Genomic DNA, 19350 nt, shown 5'->3' with positions numbered 1-19350 from the left:
CACAAAATCATGCGGTAGTCGTAATTAAATTGTCTCTTACGGTTCAGACAAAAACACATTTCAATTCGATTTAAACGTGAGTAAGGACACTGACCTCAAGATCAGTCAAGACCGAATATATAATCTCAGCTTTCCAGACTTTTTTTTTTTTTTTTGGTTTTCCAGACTTCATTTGTTTTCTCGCAAAGAATGTAACGCAATATATATATATATATATACATATAGAGTCACCAATAATCGAAAGGGATACGTAAATAAATAAATATAAAAATTAAAAATAAATGTATCTTTCTTTTATAAATTAAGTTCGTTTGAGATTATCTTTACGTAACTTTTTATTTTTGATTAGATAATCAAGACTTTTGTGGATAGTGTTCAGGTACACAATTATATCTATTAATTATATAAAAGCTAAGTTCAGACATACCGATCGATTTGGCATTTGTTAGGCGTTATTAGCTGGCGGCTTCTCAGGCATAAAAAGTACCCCTAAGCCTACAACAAGACGTACTGCACTTTAAACACTGCTCATTGCCCCAATCAAACATTTCGCTTTAGAAATTGCTCTACCAGTGTTTTCAAAGAATGAACACCGCACGAAAAGAGTCTTCAAAGACATCAGTAGTACTGACACCAATAATGGTGTCGACCAATTAAATAGAAACTCTTGCTCTCTAGCAACATTTAACTCAAACGTCGATGCACACATTGAATCGTAGCATAACTCAAGAATGGCACCAGCACCACCTTTCTGATCTCTTTTTCAAGCTTCATTACCGATCACTTTAGTTTCCACTCCCTCAGGCCCATCCACCATTAAAATTAATAAAAATAATTAAAAAAAAAAGGGTTTAACTCGGGCAGGTCGCTTCTTCCAAAATGGTAAGAATAAGTTTAACATGTTGGGAAAACATGGTTTCAATTCACTTGCTGGTCTGAAAATCTAATGTTCCAGTTTTCTGGTTTTCGACTCTCAAATTTATTCCGTTGATGAGGGTCGGACAAAGTGAATAAACTAAACTTCATTTGATTCTGAGTTAATTGAGAGACGTACATAGATATATTGAAGGAGGTACTATTGCGTCCTTCATTAAATGGGGAAGAACGAGTTTCTGACGACAAAAGCAATTACGAATCGAATCAAAGTAAAAAGCTTGTAGAAGATTTAATGGTACGGCCAAATGTGCCGGAAGCACTATCGTTACGAAAACGATTTTAATTTCCATTGCATGAGAAAGAAAAACCGGAATGAGATCCAAGTCCATCGAGCACATGTATAGCAACCACCACTTCAACCATGCAATAATAATATGCAAACATCAGATGGAAATGAACTAGCATACTTTTCTTCAACTATTTCAGAACCCAAAGAAAGAAAGCATACAATTCAACGATAAGCATACATTCATTAGAATATGACAAAACTAGACACTGACCTATATAAATGGCCTTAGATTGGAATCAAATTATTTTACACACAAATTTAAATTTCCACAAATGCAAATCAAGTCTCATGCATCCAACGCTTGAATTGATTCCGTAGGCAAATCAGGTCTCCTTCTTGAAGCACACATTATTCTTGAAAAACTAAGAACAAATAGGCAAATTTTCTGAGAGTATTGGGAGGACGCTTGTATCGTTTGTGGGTCCGTTCTTCACAATGATGACAGTGGCCATACCCCAAGAAGCATGTCGTTCCAAATGACAGTGCATAAACCAAACCCCTAATCAAAAGCATCGCCATATATGTCAAGATTAATGGTTGTATGTATAATTGTATTTGTATTTAAAAAGGGTCAAGAAAATAATGAATTGCATCGATCGTCGAAATAAGTATAAAAAGTGAGAGATCTAGAGCTTGAGAAGTCGTACCAGGATTATTGGCAATAAATCTAATTGTAGCCCACCCGTTCTTTGGAACACCAATGGTGTTAACTTCAGGTGGATCCACCAAATTATATGTTTGAGGAGAAGTGGTCTCATTGAAATTGCCATAGCCCGTCCCTACCAAATAGAAACTAAAACCATGGAGATGCATCGGATGATTCTCTGGAGTCTGAACATTAGTTCCTTGGAACACTATTTCCACTGCCGCCCCATAATCTATCATCGTAACATTTGTCCCCAGGCTTGGATATAATGTGTTGTTTCCCACATCTCCCGTGTAGTTAAAAGCATAGAGTGGCTCATTGGGGAAATCTTTGGTGAACACGTTCGTCAAGTTTCTGCGTGGACAAACTTATGTTTTAAATGTTGGGTTATTCTATTTGAGTAATGCTAAGAAACGTTGATATTTACTAATTTTACTCTATAAGCTTTGATAAGCCACTGGTGCCTCACATACATGTCAAAAGTTCAATTTAAAATTCTGAAAACTCTATTTATTATATGGTTGATGTTGTACCATATATATCACAAAAATCTCAAGTTAACATATAAGATTTTCCTATTCCAAACAAAAATTATATACACACACACACAATTATATATAAATAAAATAAAATATAAAAAGATAAGACGGCAACGTTACCTGTAATACGCTTGCAGGATGTCAATTGTTGGAGTTAGGAAACTGATGTTGTTTAAGCTTGCAGCCAGCCTGTTACCATTTGGACCCCCACAAGATTCATTAGGGCAAAATATCTCATTTACAGAAACTGCAATGAAAATTTGCGTGTCGATTTCTGTAGGGACATTGATGGGGTGCTCATTACTTGCCAAGGCCCTTATGCGACTTGTGAAGTTGTCTGCAGCATCCCTATCAGTGACATTAGGAAGGGAAGGATATGGAGGAGAGGATGGAGGAGTATAATTTCCCGCATACTGCAGAATCGCCGAAGTGTTGGTACTATCATATGGAACATCAGCATCAACGAAAGGTGTTGCAGCTATGTAATAGTAGCTGGGATCTTGGTCTGCTGTGAGCAAGATGTCCATTGTTTGCCCTGGGGTCATCATTACGTAATCGGTAGTTATTGGCTTTATGTATGCGGCATCTTGGGCAACAACAGTGAGGTTGTGTTTTGCTATTCCAAAGAACATTTCTTCATTCATCCCAGCATGAACAACACGGAGAAGATATGTCTTTCCATATTGGACTGGGAAACGATATGTTGTTTCTGTACAACGTGAAATATGATATAAATTAGATGCTAAATTAATGATTGAAATCTTCTGAACTTCTACTTTGCCAATAAATAAAAAGCACGCTGACAATTTTGGACAGTACTCCTGGCTAGTAAAATCTGTACCATTAGAGCAATTATTTGGAAATCCTGGCTGACCATTGATAGCGTAGGCATCTGATATCTGTGGATCAGCTCCTGTTGCTGTAGCATTTTCAATTAATTCCATGACATCTCCATTGAACCATTCCGCTGTAGTATAATAACATGGAATTAGATTAATCATTTAGATGCTGAACTTGGAAATTTTGCAATGGGATATTGATCATATGGGGAAAACCGTGATATGTGTCAATATATATTAAATGTTTATTCACTACTCATATAATTAACTTGTACCAAGTATAAGCACTTCTTCTGCATAGGGCGTGGCAAATGGATAAGAGGTTCCGTTCTCTGGTAAGATGACAATGGCACCGTGGATGGTGGCCCGGGACCAATCGCTGTGGGCATGCCACCAAAGAGTTCCTTCTTCGTCTGAAAATATAACTTCATATGTGAAGTTTTTTCCTGGTTGAATAGGGCATTGCGTGATGTTCTCAGGACCATCCGACCATGGATTCCTTGGTTGCTTCACTCCGTGCCTACATATAGAAAGACGAAGTATCAATTTCAATTACTTGAGAGTGTAAAGTATATGCTTTTGGCTAATGAAAGTTAGAATACGAAAACTTAAGAGTGAAAAAGGAATGAATAATACTACATACAGTGTATTGTGGAGTGCACAAACGTAAAAAAAGTAGAATCTATAATTAAAAAATTAATTTCTTTTTCCGTGAGTCCGTATCTATTCACCTTTTTAAAAATGATTGCATGATATTTGGGTAGTTAGACTTCTAAGTATTACTTCTCATAAAGAATATTTCTCCGTTGCTTTTCTCCACAATTAGTTAGTCTACACCTAGCGAGCCAACTAGAGAAGCTTTTTCATGCAAAAAGAAATATTAGTACTTTCGTATTTGTTGGCCCTGTCCCTAGAGAGAGAGAGAGAGAGAGAGATTACCAGTGAATAGTGACCCCATAATTTCCATCATTGTGAACATTTACAAATGCCGTATCGCCTTTGCGAACAGAAATGGTCGGGCCAGGCCATTGGCCATTTACAGTGAACATGCTCTTTGTTGTACACAGCCTTGTAAAATTCGTCTCCTTCAGCTACACCAGTAGTACTGAACATTAATAATGATATCAACAAACGTACACAAAACACATACACACAAACAAACACGCAATTTCTTCATGACCAAGCTCTTTGCCATATGAACATTTCTGGAGGACAATACTCTACTGAAGTAGTGAAAACTGATACAACATACTCTACCTAGCTATATGCATACATATTTTCTCGAAAATTACTTAGTTTTGATGAACTCGTGTATTTTCTATATTTCAAAAGGCCGTGCTAATAAGCTCGTGATCGATCGAAGTATGCCTAAATTACAAGCATGAGATTAATATAGCATAAACTTACAACAAAGGAGTAGTGGTGGACGTTTTTGGCCATGCAAAGCAGCAGTGCATCCAAAAACAAAAAGCCTATAAACCCAAAGAGCACGCTGATCTTGTTTAGTTCCATATCTGCAATCTCTTAATAGATTCTTCTTTGACTACTCTCAGATGGCATTTACGATCTATTTATATAGAAAACTACAAGGGTTTATTGGACATTACATATCCAATTACTGATTAAATTTGGGGCGGCTGGAACATTTAATGCATGTCTCGTTAACTTTAAAACATAAATGTGAAGGGCATGGAAGGAATGCCAAATAGCTGTGAAAACTACCATTTAAAGGTGCGTTTTCATATTTGGAAAATTAAATACAAAACGACCTTCGCCTAATTTACTAATCTTCCCTATATATGATTCTATGAATTGGGCAAGCTAGCTACCTTCCAAACGTCGTTTATCTTTATTGATATAATGCTGGTTAATAATGCTATGTGTCTCTCGTGTGTGTGTGTGTGTATCTACGGCCGGCCGCCTGTTAGTTATGCGCAAGATTGGCAGTCCGAAAAGAGCTGGCTTTTCTTCTTTTATTTTTATTTTTTAAAATTTTTAATAAATCTAACATCAATAAACTTTCTTTTTTAAAAAACGCTTTTCTTTGGTACGTAAGAAGCTCAAGATCATTAATAATTTAATTTAGGTCTATGAAAATGAAACTAGCTAGCTGGTAATTATTAAGTAGTGGTGTTAGCTAGGAGCATACCTACCCCTTTGAGTGAGTTCTGTGAGAGTTTTTATTTAAACTCTATGTCCTACACACTTATCTTAATAGAATTTAAAATAACTCAAACTTATCAGATAAAAAATGAGTGATAACGAGATAAAAAAACTACTAAGAGATAAGATAAAAACTCTGTATCTATAATTATAGTCAGATACAAACTGTAAGATTTTTTGATAGTCAGAAATTTATAAATAGCACTGAGTGGTTAAAAGGTTCTCACCTACAACATTAGAGTGCCTTTTGCCATCGTGAGACACTTGTGAGGCAAAGTTGTTAGGGTGATTCTTCCCTCGTAGACAGATCTAATTCTTCATCGAACTGATGGAGAAATGTACGTATTTATTTATCACTGTTTATTATTATAGATCACATAATATCGAATATCTTTTTATTAATGTTCATGTTAAAATATTTAACAAGTACTGCGCATTAATAAGATGCAAGGTACAAGGTAGTAGTACTTCATTATGTAAACATAAAAAAAATAAAAATTCTATATTCAATCATTTTTATGAATTATTTATACATTCTATTAATATGATTAACTATGTCATTTTTTTTAATATAAAATAACTGTTTGGTCAATCATATTAGTAGGGTACCCAAAAAGTACATAAAAGTTAAAAGAATAAAACACAAAAATTTTGGACTTATCCTCTAACATTCTTTTATAGATAATTAATATATAAGATTAGCTAGCTAGGAACATTTAATTTAGGTAGTACAGTTTTCCGAATCCTCGTTACATTAAGCATTCTTTAAAAATAGATTCAAGGTGCTAATTAATTAATTAATTAATATGGTAAACACTAATAAATATGTCATCATGATGCATTTAGTTAAAATCTTAATTAGAAACCACCGAAAAAATTCGCTATATATTAACGATAAAGAAATCGGGACATGATTAGTTCATTTCAAACAAAACAGTAAAAGTGATCAAGTACTTGATTAGGTAGCCAAAGTCGTCTTAAAGCGCGTGCACGCATATATATATATAATATTTTATCTGTACCAACTTTTATCAATTTATATATAATATAGTAATTCTGATAGCAGTAATTAGATTTTCAAAAGATAGGAAAAAAATATGAAAAAAAAAAAAGGAAAAAAGAAGAAGAAGGAGAATTTGAGGTGTTTTTAGAAGGAACATTTTATAAAAGTTAGCCTTTTTAGCCCCTCAGTATTAATATTATTAATTTAACTTCTTAGTTCCGCCCCTGATCAGCTCATTAATCAGATCTATTACAGCGATAATCCCAATTAATTACACCTTTGGGTTGGCCTTTTAACAGGACCTGATCAGAAGCTCGATCGATTTTTAATTTCCATGTAACCAAAATGTATTTATCGGATCATTGCTTATCATTGATATATAGCTGATGATTACCGAAAAGAATCGTGACATGTCAGTTAGTTTCACAAAAGACTTGGCTCAGTTTTCCGCAATCTAAGGCCGCGATTTACTACATATATATATATATATTTATATAAACGTACGTATAACTAACTTCCTCGTCACATATTGTTTAATTAGTCCCAGTAGCGATTAAATATTGTCGGTGTTCTGATCAGGACATGATTCATCATCCATGTTTCATTGTCAAACAACTCTAAAAAAACGAGGAAAATCTGGTCGGAACGTAAAAATTTCTTCGATATACTTAATTTCATGTTACTGCATGTACTGGAGCGCTAGCTTTACGTACGTTGAAAAAAATACAAGATAGCACAATTGAGCATTAGCAACGACAAGTTTTATTCCTTTACATAAAAAATTAGGTAAGAAAATTGCGGACCTATTTGGTTATGCAGTTCAAATGAGATGAAATATTTTATTAAAAGTTAAATTGATATATTGTTATAATATAACTTTTAGGATTACTTTTGTTTTAAAATTTAAAAAAATTAAATTACTTATTATATTTTGAGTGAAATTTTGTTAAAATTGTAACAATAAAATAAGATAATTTGATATTACGTAACCAAACCAATTCTATTCTTTTGTGAGATACTACTGCAACAGTATTTTTCTTTTTTTTAACCGCAATATAAATTATCAGGAATTTTTAGTGAGGAAAGGAAAAATAGTAATAATAATGAAAATTAAAAAAAAAATAAAACAATGTTGGATCCCCTAGAGATAGAGAGATAAGGACAAAGATAAATGCGATACTATAATTAGTTGCCATGATAACAAAAATGACTGGCCGCATGCATAACTCGTGACATTTTAGTAGATTGCTAACAAATTAAGATGAGCTCGGCTCCAGTACTTGCCCAAGCCAACCCACAGTATAATCGAAGATGTATCCCGAATAGTACATTTCAGTTTTTTAATTTTCTTTTCTTTTTTTATGCATTTTTCTAATCATCATAAATATTTTATAAAAAAAATAAAAATTATAATATATTTAAAAATATTTCCTTAATCATTAAAAAAAAAAAAAAAAAAAAAGAAACCCATCGGGATACACATTCGATACAAACGTAGCTTTAGTATTTCTCAATACAGATATACTAATTCGGAGGGATATTCATTGACAGCTATGGCGATTTGACTTATCTTTTAACAAGAGATGATGATAATTAAAAGAATCGGAGAATATTTGAGCCATCTGTCGACGCGGACCACGTTGCAGAGGAAAATATGGAAAAGTAGAAGAAAGAGCAGTGGGCCATATTGGACAGCTTGGATGGTACGTACTGTAATTAATTCACATGCTAGCAGGCAAACAAACAAACATTATCATCAAGTTCAAGCAAGGGAAACGTGTAGATTTGCAGAAAACATTGCATCCATACCATATATATGTGCATATATACCTTTTGTCATGATGACCAGCTTGAATGATCGACCTGTTTTTCCGGCAATCTTACATTTTGTGCGTGTTGACTTTAACGCTAGCTCCGATCCGTCGACGTAACCAAATGATTTAGTACTCCTCCCACCGGCTTTCTATTCTACACAGGAAAACATATATATACATACGTACGAAATTAAGAACTCGGAAGATGTTGGCCGGAGATCGAAAGTCGCTTAGAGCAATGAATAAGGGATTAACTAAGGGTATTGTTGTTCGACGACATGCACATCATGCAGCATCGCATGGGGTTTTGCTCGGTTCTTACATTATATATATATTTAGCTTAGCAGAGTTTTTGCAGTACAAAAACAGAAGTACACGAAGAGATCCTGTACTGCATATATCTTAGTTATTAGATATACTAAAAAAAAAAAAAAATGAAAATGACACAAAATATTAATTAGACGAAATTTACGTTAACGGTATTGACCACGCGCTCTCAGGCTTTGTCGTCATCGCCATATACGTTAAACAAAAGAATTAATTAATGGATGGGAACCTTTGTTCAGGCGAGAAAGTCAAAGATGCCGGCCGATCGAACATGAATTGCATGCACGTATATATGAGCCTTAATTTAAATAGAAAACATGGGTGACTACGTTGATCACATGACATAATTTCTACGTTAAAAGAAAACAAACTCGAATTATAATTTTTTTTTTTTTTTGAGAGGAAAACAGTACCATAGATTCAGATAATTCATAGTCAAATACAGAGTAAGACCAAATGGACTACAATAACAACAAGAGACAGCAGTTAGGAAAGAGGAGTTCCGGCATCCACTTCAAGTTTGGGACAAAGGAAAGCAGGAGGGTCAGTCCACCACTGCAGGGTGTCTTCCACAAACTGGGCATGACGTGCTAGAGCATGGGCAACCAGATTGCCTTGACGTCCCACATGCAGAACGTCATAGGAAGGAAAAGTAGCCAGCAGCTTGAGGATTTCACATATTAAGATGCTACACGAATGCATAGTTCCCCTTCCTGACCGTAAAGCCTCCACCACAGATAGGGAGTCCCCTTCCAACAATAAATGAGGAATACCTAAGTGAGAAATCATCTGTAAGCCCCGTAAAGCAGCCAAGGCCTCAATATCTTCAACCCCATGTATGCCCAACTCCTTCCGAGTCAGTGCCATAACCATGCCACCCCTATCATCCCGCAGGACAGCACCTACCCCACTGATATTCAAGGAGCTAAATATAGCCCCATCGACATTGAGTTTAAAAGATCCACTAGGAGGAGGAATCCAACACAAAGAGGAGATAGTGGGATGAGCCTTTACATGCTTACGAATGAACCGATAGTTTGCAACATAATCAAAACAATTCCCAACCACAACACACACATCCAGGTTGGTCTGCTGAAAGAGCTTCAGATTACGGTATTTCCACACACCCCAAGTAATAATCACAAAGCGGGTTAGGAGAGAAGAGTCATCACACCTCATAACAGCTTGTACAACATTAGTAAACCCATAATGGCCATGTAACAACCCCAAACCCCTGGCAAAAAACATTTCCCATACTCTAAGAAAGTAAGGACACTTACATAAAATATGGAAAACATCCTCACAAGCATCATGGCAAAAATCACAAGAGGGAGAGGGCAGAACGTGCCTCCTGAATAAAAGCTGCTTAGTAGGTAAACTGTCCATACCAGCCCTCCAAATAAAATGTTTAATTTTAGGTGGAAGCTGTAAATTCCACAAGACCCGCCAAAAGGAAGGGAAAGCCAAACCTGGATCACTCGAACTACACTCCAAAGCAGTTTTCAGATTAAGGGCAATATAATACGCAGACTTGACAGTAAAAACCCCATTTTTTGTGCCACTCCACACTAAACGGTCAGCTCCCCAATGAAAGAATAATGGAGTTTTGAGGATAGAAGGAACCTCAAAAGGAAGGAAAGCCTGTCGTACCAAGTCAATGTTCGAACCCGTAGGAGAGGACCTATCCAACAGATCAGCGACACAAGCGTCCTCAGCAAGGGAATGGCAGCAGGAAATGACCTTCCTTGGACTAGGGTCAGCAAGCCAGTGATCTATGCGAACCTTGATTTTGTCGCCCTGACCAATACGCCATAAGCTACCCGCTTTAAGAACAGCCTTTGCTGCATATAAGCTTCTCCACACATATGAAGGTTTGGAACCCAAAGCCGAGCTTAAAAAGTCAGAGTTGGGGAAATATTTGGCTTTAAACACAGCAGTAAAAAGAGACCCATGCGAGTGCAGTAAACGCCATCCTTGTTTAGCCAATAAAGCTAAATTAAAAGATTCTAGGTCCCGAAAACCCATGCCACCCTTGAATTTTGACTGACACAAAGTGCTCCATTTCAGCCAGTGCAGCCTTCTCTCTTGATCCCGTTGACCCCACCAAAACCGTGCAAACATCCCTTCCAAGTCTTTGCAAAATCCTTTCGGGAGTTGGAAGCAACTCATAGTGTAAGTCGGAATAGCCTGAACAACGGCTTTAATCAGCACCTCACGCCCCACTTGGGACAATAACTTCTCTTTCCACCCTTGCAACTTTGCCCACACTCTATCCTTAATAGCCTTAAAGGACTGAAAACGGGATCTGCCTACAAAGGAGGGGAGGCCAAGATATTTATCATGATGCTGAATATTCTGGACACCCCACACTTCCTTGATAGTGGACTGAATAGAGGCCTCCGTATTACGACTGAAAAGAAGTTCAGTTTTCCCCATCTTTAACTGCTAACCCGATGCCAGTCCATAACAAGAGACCAAATGTTTAATATATTCATTTTCAGCCACGGAAGCTCGACAAAATATAATACTATCATCAGCGAAGAAGAGATGACTAACCCGGGGAGCAGTACGGCACACAGTAACCCCTCTCATGTAATTGTGCTCATCAGCGTGTTTCAATAGCAAAGAGAGAGCCTCCGCACAAAGAACAAATAAGTAGGGAGAAAGAGGACACCCTTGACGGAGGCCACGGGATGGCGTAATCGGTTGGGTTGAGAGACCATTCACAAGCACCTTATAAGAAATTGAAGTGATGCACATCAGAATTAAATGAATGAACTTCGGGTGAAAACCCATGCGCTGCATCAGTTTTTCCAGAAATATCCATTCTACCCCTCTTTCGCCGACGAATAGCATCCACAGTTTCAAAAGCCACCAGAATGTTATCCGTAATCAGCCGTCCAGGCACAAAAGCTGATTGGTTTTCAGAAATCACACCCGGTAAAACTGCTTTCAGCCTATTTGCTAAAACTTTAGCAATGACTTTGTATATCACATTACAAAGACTAATAGGTCGATAGTCTTTTAAAATTTCAGGGTGTTTATTTTTCGGAATCAAAACAATATGGGTTAGATTTAAATCAGGGGGCATAACACCTGAATTCAGCACCTGTAACACTGAGCGAACAACAGTAGGACCAACCAGATGCCAATACTTCTGAAAAAATAACAGAGGCATACCATCGGGACCGGGAGCTGTCAATGGTTGCATCTGAAATAAGGCTGTTTTGATCTCAACTTCGGTGAATACACGCAGCAAGTCTCGGTTCATAGAATCAGATATACAAGACTGAAAAGGCTCAAGGACCCCATCAATAGCAAGGGGGAATGTCGTAGAGAACAAAGTGTGAAAATATTCATAGACCAAAGGAAGCATTGCCGACCCTTCATACATGACACCATCATCATCCTTAAGCCCGGAAATAGAGTTCCGACGCTGCCGTTGAGTGGCCTTAAAATGAAAAAACTTGGTGTTTTGATCCCCATTGGCCAACCATAGCACACGGGACCGTTGTTGCCACATCAATTCCTCCTTCTCCATCAAATAATTGAGGTCATGCTTGACCCTCCTTATTTCGTGCAAAGGATACGAGGAGAGGGAGGAGCTGTGTAAACTTTCCAATTCCTTCCGTTTCTTAGCCAAACCAAGGCGAACATTACCAAAACATGCTTTACTCCAGTCCGATAGATAACGACCACATTGTGCAATTTTATCCACCAAGGAAGAGTTAGAGGAAGCAAACCAAGCCCGAGTAATGGATTCCTCACAACCCTGTTCGCCCACCCACATAGATTCAAATTTAAACAAACGAGTTCGCCGGGGTGTAGGTTGCAGTGAGGCATCCGTAGTCAACACCAAACACGAATGATCAGAGACCGGTGTGGGGAGATTGGAAACCTGGCAATTCGGAAACAAAGCCAGCCAATCCATGTTGCTGAGGAAACGATCCAACCGTTCGTGGATCAGAGCAGGCCCCTCCCGAAAATTACACCAAGTATATAAAGGGCCTACAGCAGGAAGGCTACGTAATTGACAGTAATCCAAAGCCTCACGAAAGCCTCGCATCTGACTAGCAGGTCGAACCCGACCACCTGACTTTTCAGAGATATCCAAAATCTCGTTAAAATCCCCACAACATAACCACGGCCCAGAGAATTGGTCCTTCAGTAAACGCAACAAATGCCAGGTATTGTGTCGAAGAGATGTCTCCGGGCGACCATAAATCGCAGACAAACGCCAAGAAATTCCAGAAATACAATCCGAAACAAGCACATCAAAATGAAAAGGAGAATAAGAGCGTAAAATGAGATTTACCTCACTACGCCAGAAGAGACACACGCCACCGCGCCGACCAGATCCACCCACCGGCAAGAAGCACGAAAAGCCCATCTGGACTTTGAGGAACTCCATCCGAGCAGTGCGAGACCGGGTTTCCGTGATGAACACCACGTCAGGAGCTTCCCTTCGAACGAAATCTCGGAGGGTACGAACGCCCCGAGGGTTCCCAAGCCCTCGGGAGTTCCAGCTCATGATTTTCATGGGCTCCGGCGGGGCTGGATCTCAGCCTCCGCCGATCTGACCGGAACCTCCACCAAAGAGGCATCTTCATCCGATCTCTGCTTTTTCAAAGGGATCAACTTACTCGAATCGCCAACAAGTTTCACGTGCAACTGCCGCTTCGATGGAGTCAGTGGGGGGCGAGGAAGTCGAGCTCGACGGGCGCGACCCACACTGGAGGGGTACTGGTTCTCCTTTCGGGAAGAGGAGAAAGGGGTGGGGGACTGGAATTTCTCTAAAGAAGCCGAAGCTGATTGGGTTGGCACAAGGCTGGGCCCAAAGCCCATACCGAGCCCCGCAGACGGCCCAACAGAGATGGGAGAACCCACCACAGGAGCAGGGTGGCACGAGGGAACATTGGTAACCTCTAGCAACGGACGTGGAGGAGAGCCAGAAACCACCCCAGTCATCGGCCCCGACCCCTCGTTCCGATCAACAGCAGTAGAGGAAGACTGGCCTGGGCTATCAGTAGCAGTCGAATCCGAGCGAAGCCGTGTGCTCACTGGAGCACCCCCAACCCTGAGCCATGGGCCATAGGGAAACTCAGAGGAACCAGCAAACTCCTTCACAGAAAGCCAGTGTAGACAATCGCGGTCTCCATGTCCCAAAACGCCACAAAAATAACAGAATTGTGGCAAACGTTCAAATTTAAATCGGACCCAAACAAACTCAGCATCACCCACAGCAACCCGCTTCCCACGAGGCAACGGTTGTCGAATGTCCAAGGAGAGATGTACCTGAGCATATTCCCCCCATCCAGGCCTGGATTCAACGAGATCAACATCAAGAACATCCCCCAAAGTGTCAGCAATTTTACGAACTGCCCGTGCATGCATCCCATCTAATGGCAAATCATAAATACGCATCCAAAACGAAGCAAAGATCATAGGCACCTTAGAAACCTGCAGAGTACCATCATAAGGAGTACAGATAACCAGATGATTCCCAAAAGTCTAGGGGCCATTAGACAGAATCCGTTCCTTTTCGCCATACGTAGAGCAAGCGGCCAGAAATAAATTATACCCCATATCATAAATCTTGAAGCCCCCGGATTGATGCCATAACTTATGCATCATACGCTTGAAAGCTTCCTTGTTATAAAACTTAACAGTTAACAGTTTGAAGAGAAAGCAGTTCGCAGTATCGAAGGCTTTATTTAATTCCAGCAAATCCGTTAAACGGATAGGAGTTTCCTCAGTTTCCGATGAGGAAAGAGATCGCCAATGTTCTGTGAGATCATCCGACATCGCAACAGATCATAAAGAGGCCAGCCAAAAAAGGTGTAAAAGAAATTCCACCAACGGGAAAGAAGTAATGACTTGCACCAGAGGCAAGAAAACACTCGCATCAACACGAGAGAGAGACGAACTACACTACCCGAACAAACACCAAACGGTTACTGACAGTTACCTAGAATTGCCCCGAATCGCCGGAGCACAAGAGGTTCTAATCCAATGGTATGACATTTTTTATTTTTATTTTTAACTCGAATTATAATTAAACATATAATATTGTGTTATTTTTTTGAAATAAACATATAATATTGTGTTAATCATATGTAGAGAGATCAGATCATCTACATTTTATTTGTCAACTCATTCGATTGTAAGGTGGTCGTTAATGCTTGCACTGTAGTTTTCATGATCTTGTGATTTGTATAGAAAAATAACCAAAAGTTAAAATATTAATGGAATCAAATCACGCCTTATGACTTAATTATTTTTGACAAATAACTGCACCGCCCGCCAACATTTGGCATGCCACATCATAAAAAGTATAAAAAATAGAAATTTTAACTTTCTTTAAAAGATATATATCAACTGTTTTTCAATTAACAAGATTGTGAACTTCAAACTTCATTAATTAAAAAAAGAGATTACAGATATAAATCAAATCAAAAGATTTGAGATAAAAAGTTCAGAATACAATCTCTCCATATAATAATTCTATGTAATCTTTTTTGCATAATAACTAAGACAATGAGCAACCATGTTTGCTTCTCTATAAACATATTGAAAAACACATTCCCTAAAACAAGATGACAACTTTTTATCTCTGAATAAAAACTACCAACTATAGAATTTTCCATGATGTCTTATCTATTCACTCTCCACTTGAATCTTATATATTCTCATACTTGCACACAATTGAAGGCCACGAAAAAGAGCAATCACCTCTATGTGCTCTGGTTCAGCAACATCCCCCTCTGAAAAGCTTGCACTTGCAGCCATAAGAACACTACCCAAGCTAGGGGTGCTATCCGCATCATGCGGGGCGGGTGCACCCCTTCCCCGCACCCCGCCCCCGCATGATGCGGGGGATGAAATATCATCGCGCACCCCGCCCCCGTGAGGCGGGGGCGGGGCCCCCAGCTCCGGTGCCGGGGGGGCGGGGCGAACACCCCATCTGCTTCGCCCCCCACCCACTTCAAAAATCTCATATTTCAATGGGCTTAAAAAAAAATTTTGTGTCTAAAAATATTATTTTTAGACCCAAATTATTATATAATTAAATCTTAAATTAAAATTTATATATATAATAATTTAAAAACGAATAACATAAAAATTATGTTACTAATTTTTAAATTTGTTAAACTTGTTCACAAGAATCACAAGAGAGTGAGACTTGTTCATCTCAAGCTTGCATATGCCATGGGCACCCTAGGCCTCATTTATATAGAACTCTAAGGCCATACAAGAGTCTTACTCTAAGTCCCACATTGCTCAAGTAAGACTCTTGTATGGCCTTAGAGTTCTATATAAATGAGGCCTAGGGTGGCCATAGCATATGCAAGCTTGTGATGAACAAGTCTCACTCTCTTGTGATTCTTGTGAACAAGTTTAACAAATTGTAATATTATATATATATATATACAATTTGTAAAATAAAAATATATATTTATAAATATAAAATATATATATTTATAAATATAAATATAAAATACGGGGCGGGGTTGAGCCCTGCCCGCCCCCCGCCCCCGCTTAGTGTTTTTCATGCGGGGCGGGGTCCCCCGCCCCGGCATGTGCGGTGCGGGGTACCCCGTCCGCCCATGCGGAGGCGGGGCGGACGGGGGCGGGGTAGCGGGGGGTGGGCCCCCGCTGCCCACCCCTAACCCAAGCTATTCCTTAGAATTACACCTGTCCCAGCTTTCCCCATCTCTGTAAAAATAGCACCATCAACATTCAAGTTGAGCATGTCTGGATCCAAAGGCTTCTATTTATACACATCTCTAATTTGCTACCTTGATTATTTTTGAGCTCCTCTATAACTTGTTAGTAGTGAGATTCATGTGCAACAACTTGATGAGGAGGAATGAGTAGCTGCTCATGAAAGTACTTATTCCTCCAATACCAAAACCCCCACGCCAAAGCAAAGAAAGTAGCCAGAATGTCATACATTTAGCTTCACAAAGAGCAAATGCCACCTCAAAAACATTGAAATAATTATTAATAAAAAAAGCAGGAAGATAAACTATCCAGGTCCTCTTTAATTACACACTAACCAAAGCATGGTATAATCATTCTCTTTCAACATTACACAAACTACAGATCCCATCATTTGGAACATGCTTTATTAGTAGATTCTCTTTTGTAGGCAAACCATCCTTACAAGCATGCCAATCAAAGATCTTAATTTTACTGGGCACAAGCATTTTCCATAGTTGTTTCCACACTACTCTCTGCGCACTTGTAGATGAGAACTCAGCTTCTTGTGATCCCTGCTAATCCAATATAAACGTGTAGCAACTCCTAACACTAAACAAACCATTTCTCTTATAGCACCATACTCTCTTGTCAGCCCTATTACCAACACACACAACGGTCTTCAAAATATGCTCCACAATACTTGGATTAAAGATAGCTCTAAGTTTACTCACATCCCAAGTTCTAGAGTTTGCATAAAAAAGGGAACTCACACAATCATGCCTACTATCTTCACTAATCACATTCCCTTCCTTAACTAGAGCATTATGACCCGGGATCCATTTATCAAGCCAAATGTTAATAGAATTCCCATCACCTATCCTCCATCTACATCCCTCCACTACCCATTTTTTGGCTTCCTAAATACCTCTCCACATGTAGGAAGGAAATCTGCCCAAACCAACCTGTAGAAAATTTGAATTCGAGAAGTACTTAGCTTTGAGCAACTTGTGCAGTAAAGTATTTTCCTCTTAAAATAATCTCCACTCTTGTTTAGGTAATATTGCCAAATTAAAAACCCTCAATTTTTAAAACCCTATCCCTCCCCACGACTTCCTTACACACAATATGTTCCAGCTCAGCTAATGTATTCTCCTCTCATTCTTCTTTTGCCCCCACCAAAACTGAACCATCATACCCTCCAATTCTGCACACAAACTTGAAAGAAGAAGGAAACAACTCATAGTGTAAGAGGGTATAAAAAGAGCCAGTACTGCCTTTAACAACACTTCCTTACCACCCTATGAGAGTAACTTCTCTTTTCAAGTTTGCAATTTTTGCCAAACTCATTGTTTGATGGATTGAAAAGCTTGAACTTTTGACCTCCCAATGATTGGAGGAAGACCTAAATACTTCTCATATAGCTATACTTCAAAATTTCCCCACAAATGTTTTATCTCCTCTTGAACTCCCCTATGCAGGTTAGCACTAAACACCATAGCTGTTTTTTCACGATTAATTAGCTTACTAGAAACAGCTTGATACTTCTCCAGAATAACTTGAACTCTCCTATACTCCTCCACCTCGACCTTGTAAAACACCAAACTGTCATCTGCAAAAAGCAAATGAGTAATTTTTGGAGACCCTTTATAGATTTTTATGCCTGAAATATTCTGTCTCATACCAACATCTTTCAAAAGAGTAGTAAGCCCCTCGGTACACAGAAGTAATAGATAAGGGGACAAATGATCCCCTTGTCTAAGGCCTCTAGATGGAATAACTGGACCCTTGGGCTCACCATTAATCAGTACAAAAAATACACAGAACAAACACACATCATAATCATATCAACAAACTCATGACTCAACCCCATCACCTCCATAATAGTTTTTAAAAAGCCCTATTCAACTCTATCATAGGCTTACTCATATCTAACTTCAACAATATAAAGCCCTTCTTGCCTTTTTTCTTAAGCTTAAAAAAATGCAACCTCATAGGCAATCAAAACATTATCAATAAATAAACACCCTAGTACAAACGCACTTTGACTTTCTCTAATAATGTCAGATAATACTATTTTCAGCCTATTTGCAAGGACTTTAGCAATTAACTTATAAGCTATGCTACACAAACTTATAGGTCTATAATCAGCCACTTCAAAGGAGACTTCTTGAAGGAAAAGAACCTGAATTGAGAGCATGTAAAACAGCTATAGTAACTGAATTCCCTACCACAGGCCTATATTTTTGGAAAAATATTGGGACATGCCATCTGGGCCTGGGGCTTTTGAAGGGTTCATTTGCTGCAATGCTTCCTTGACTTCAACTTCAGTGTATTCTCGGAGTAACTCTTCATTCATGTGTGAATTGACTTTGCCTTTCAAAGCATATAGAAATTCCAGTGAAGCGCTCGGGTTGGTAGTAGTAAACAAGTCTTTAAAGTAATCAAGGATCACCTTATCTTTACTAGACCCCTCTTGCCCATACCCACTATAATCATGAATCCTTACCAGCCTATTCTTTCTTCTATTTTGTTAAGCTTTCATATAAAAATATCTCAAATTTTGATCTCCTTTTTTTAACCACAACACCTTTGACCGTTGTCGCCACAATACCTCATCCCTCTCCAACTAGAGTTGTACCTCATCTCTTTATTCAACACAAAAGTATCAAAACCATGACTATCTTCATACAACTTTTTTAATTGTAGTTTTGCTTGTTGAAGCTTCGTTTGAACATGACCAAAATTATTTCTATTCCAGGCATTCAATTTCACCCCACATTCTTTAATCATCCCCACTACCTCCTCCACAGTTGACTGGGAATTACTCAGTCTCCATTGCTCTTTAATAATTTCTTAACAATTTTTATCCTCCACCCACATTTCCTCAAATCGAAAGAGTCGTCTAGTTCTAGGAATCTGAAATTGCCCCTCCAATTGAACCCAAATGGAAAGATGGTTTGAATATGCCACAACACCGTGACTCACTCTAGCATTTGGAAAAAAAAAATTACACCAAACCGAATTTGCTAGAAACCTATCAAATCTTTCTCTAATACAATGAATTATCACCAAACCGAATTTGCTAGAAAC

The 19350-nt window shown here is 38.6% G+C and overlaps 1 protein-coding gene and 1 long non-coding RNA gene across 2 annotated transcripts; both read right to left on the bottom strand.

Annotated features, from left to right (window-relative positions):
* Positions 1 to 1311: 1311 nt before the first annotated feature.
* Positions 1312 to 4805, bottom strand: LOC122297097 (laccase-14-like). The gene is made up of 7 exons (XM_043106983.1): positions 4657 to 4805; positions 4189 to 4340; positions 3525 to 3769; positions 3252 to 3377; positions 2531 to 3119; positions 1873 to 2225; positions 1312 to 1724 (listed from the first exon to the last, which is right to left on the bottom strand). Exons 1-7 carry the CDS (start codon positions 4759 to 4761, stop codon positions 1588 to 1590), a joined length of 1707 nt encoding a protein of 568 aa, XP_042962917.1. The 5' UTR covers positions 4762 to 4805; the 3' UTR covers positions 1312 to 1587.
* Positions 4806 to 7891: 3086 nt separating this feature from the next.
* Positions 7892 to 8718, bottom strand: LOC122297101. The gene is made up of 2 exons (XR_006238655.1): positions 8246 to 8718; positions 7892 to 8143 (listed from the first exon to the last, which is right to left on the bottom strand). It is a non-coding gene; the product is annotated as an uncharacterized LOC122297101 (long non-coding RNA).
* Positions 8719 to 19350: the final 10632 nt, after the last annotated feature.

This window comes from Carya illinoinensis, chromosome 15, assembly GCF_018687715.1.
Source record: "Carya illinoinensis cultivar Pawnee chromosome 15, C.illinoinensisPawnee_v1, whole genome shotgun sequence".
Taxonomy (NCBI): Eukaryota; Viridiplantae; Streptophyta; class Magnoliopsida; order Fagales; family Juglandaceae; genus Carya; species Carya illinoinensis.
This window is presented reverse-complemented; position numbering and strand designations above follow the sequence as displayed.

Coding starts and splice junctions, on each gene's coding strand:
- LOC122297097 (XM_043106983.1), bottom strand. CDS start 4,761: ATGGAACTAAACAAGATCAGCGTGCTCTTTGGGTTTATAGGCTTTTTG. Junction 3,770..4,188: donor TATGGGGTCACTATTCACTG/GTAATCTCTCTC, acceptor TTCTATATGTAG/GCACGGAGTGAAGCAACCAA. Junction 3,378..3,524: donor AGAAGAAGTGCTTATACTTG/GTACAAGTTAAT, acceptor ATTATACTACAG/CGGAATGGTTCAATGGAGAT.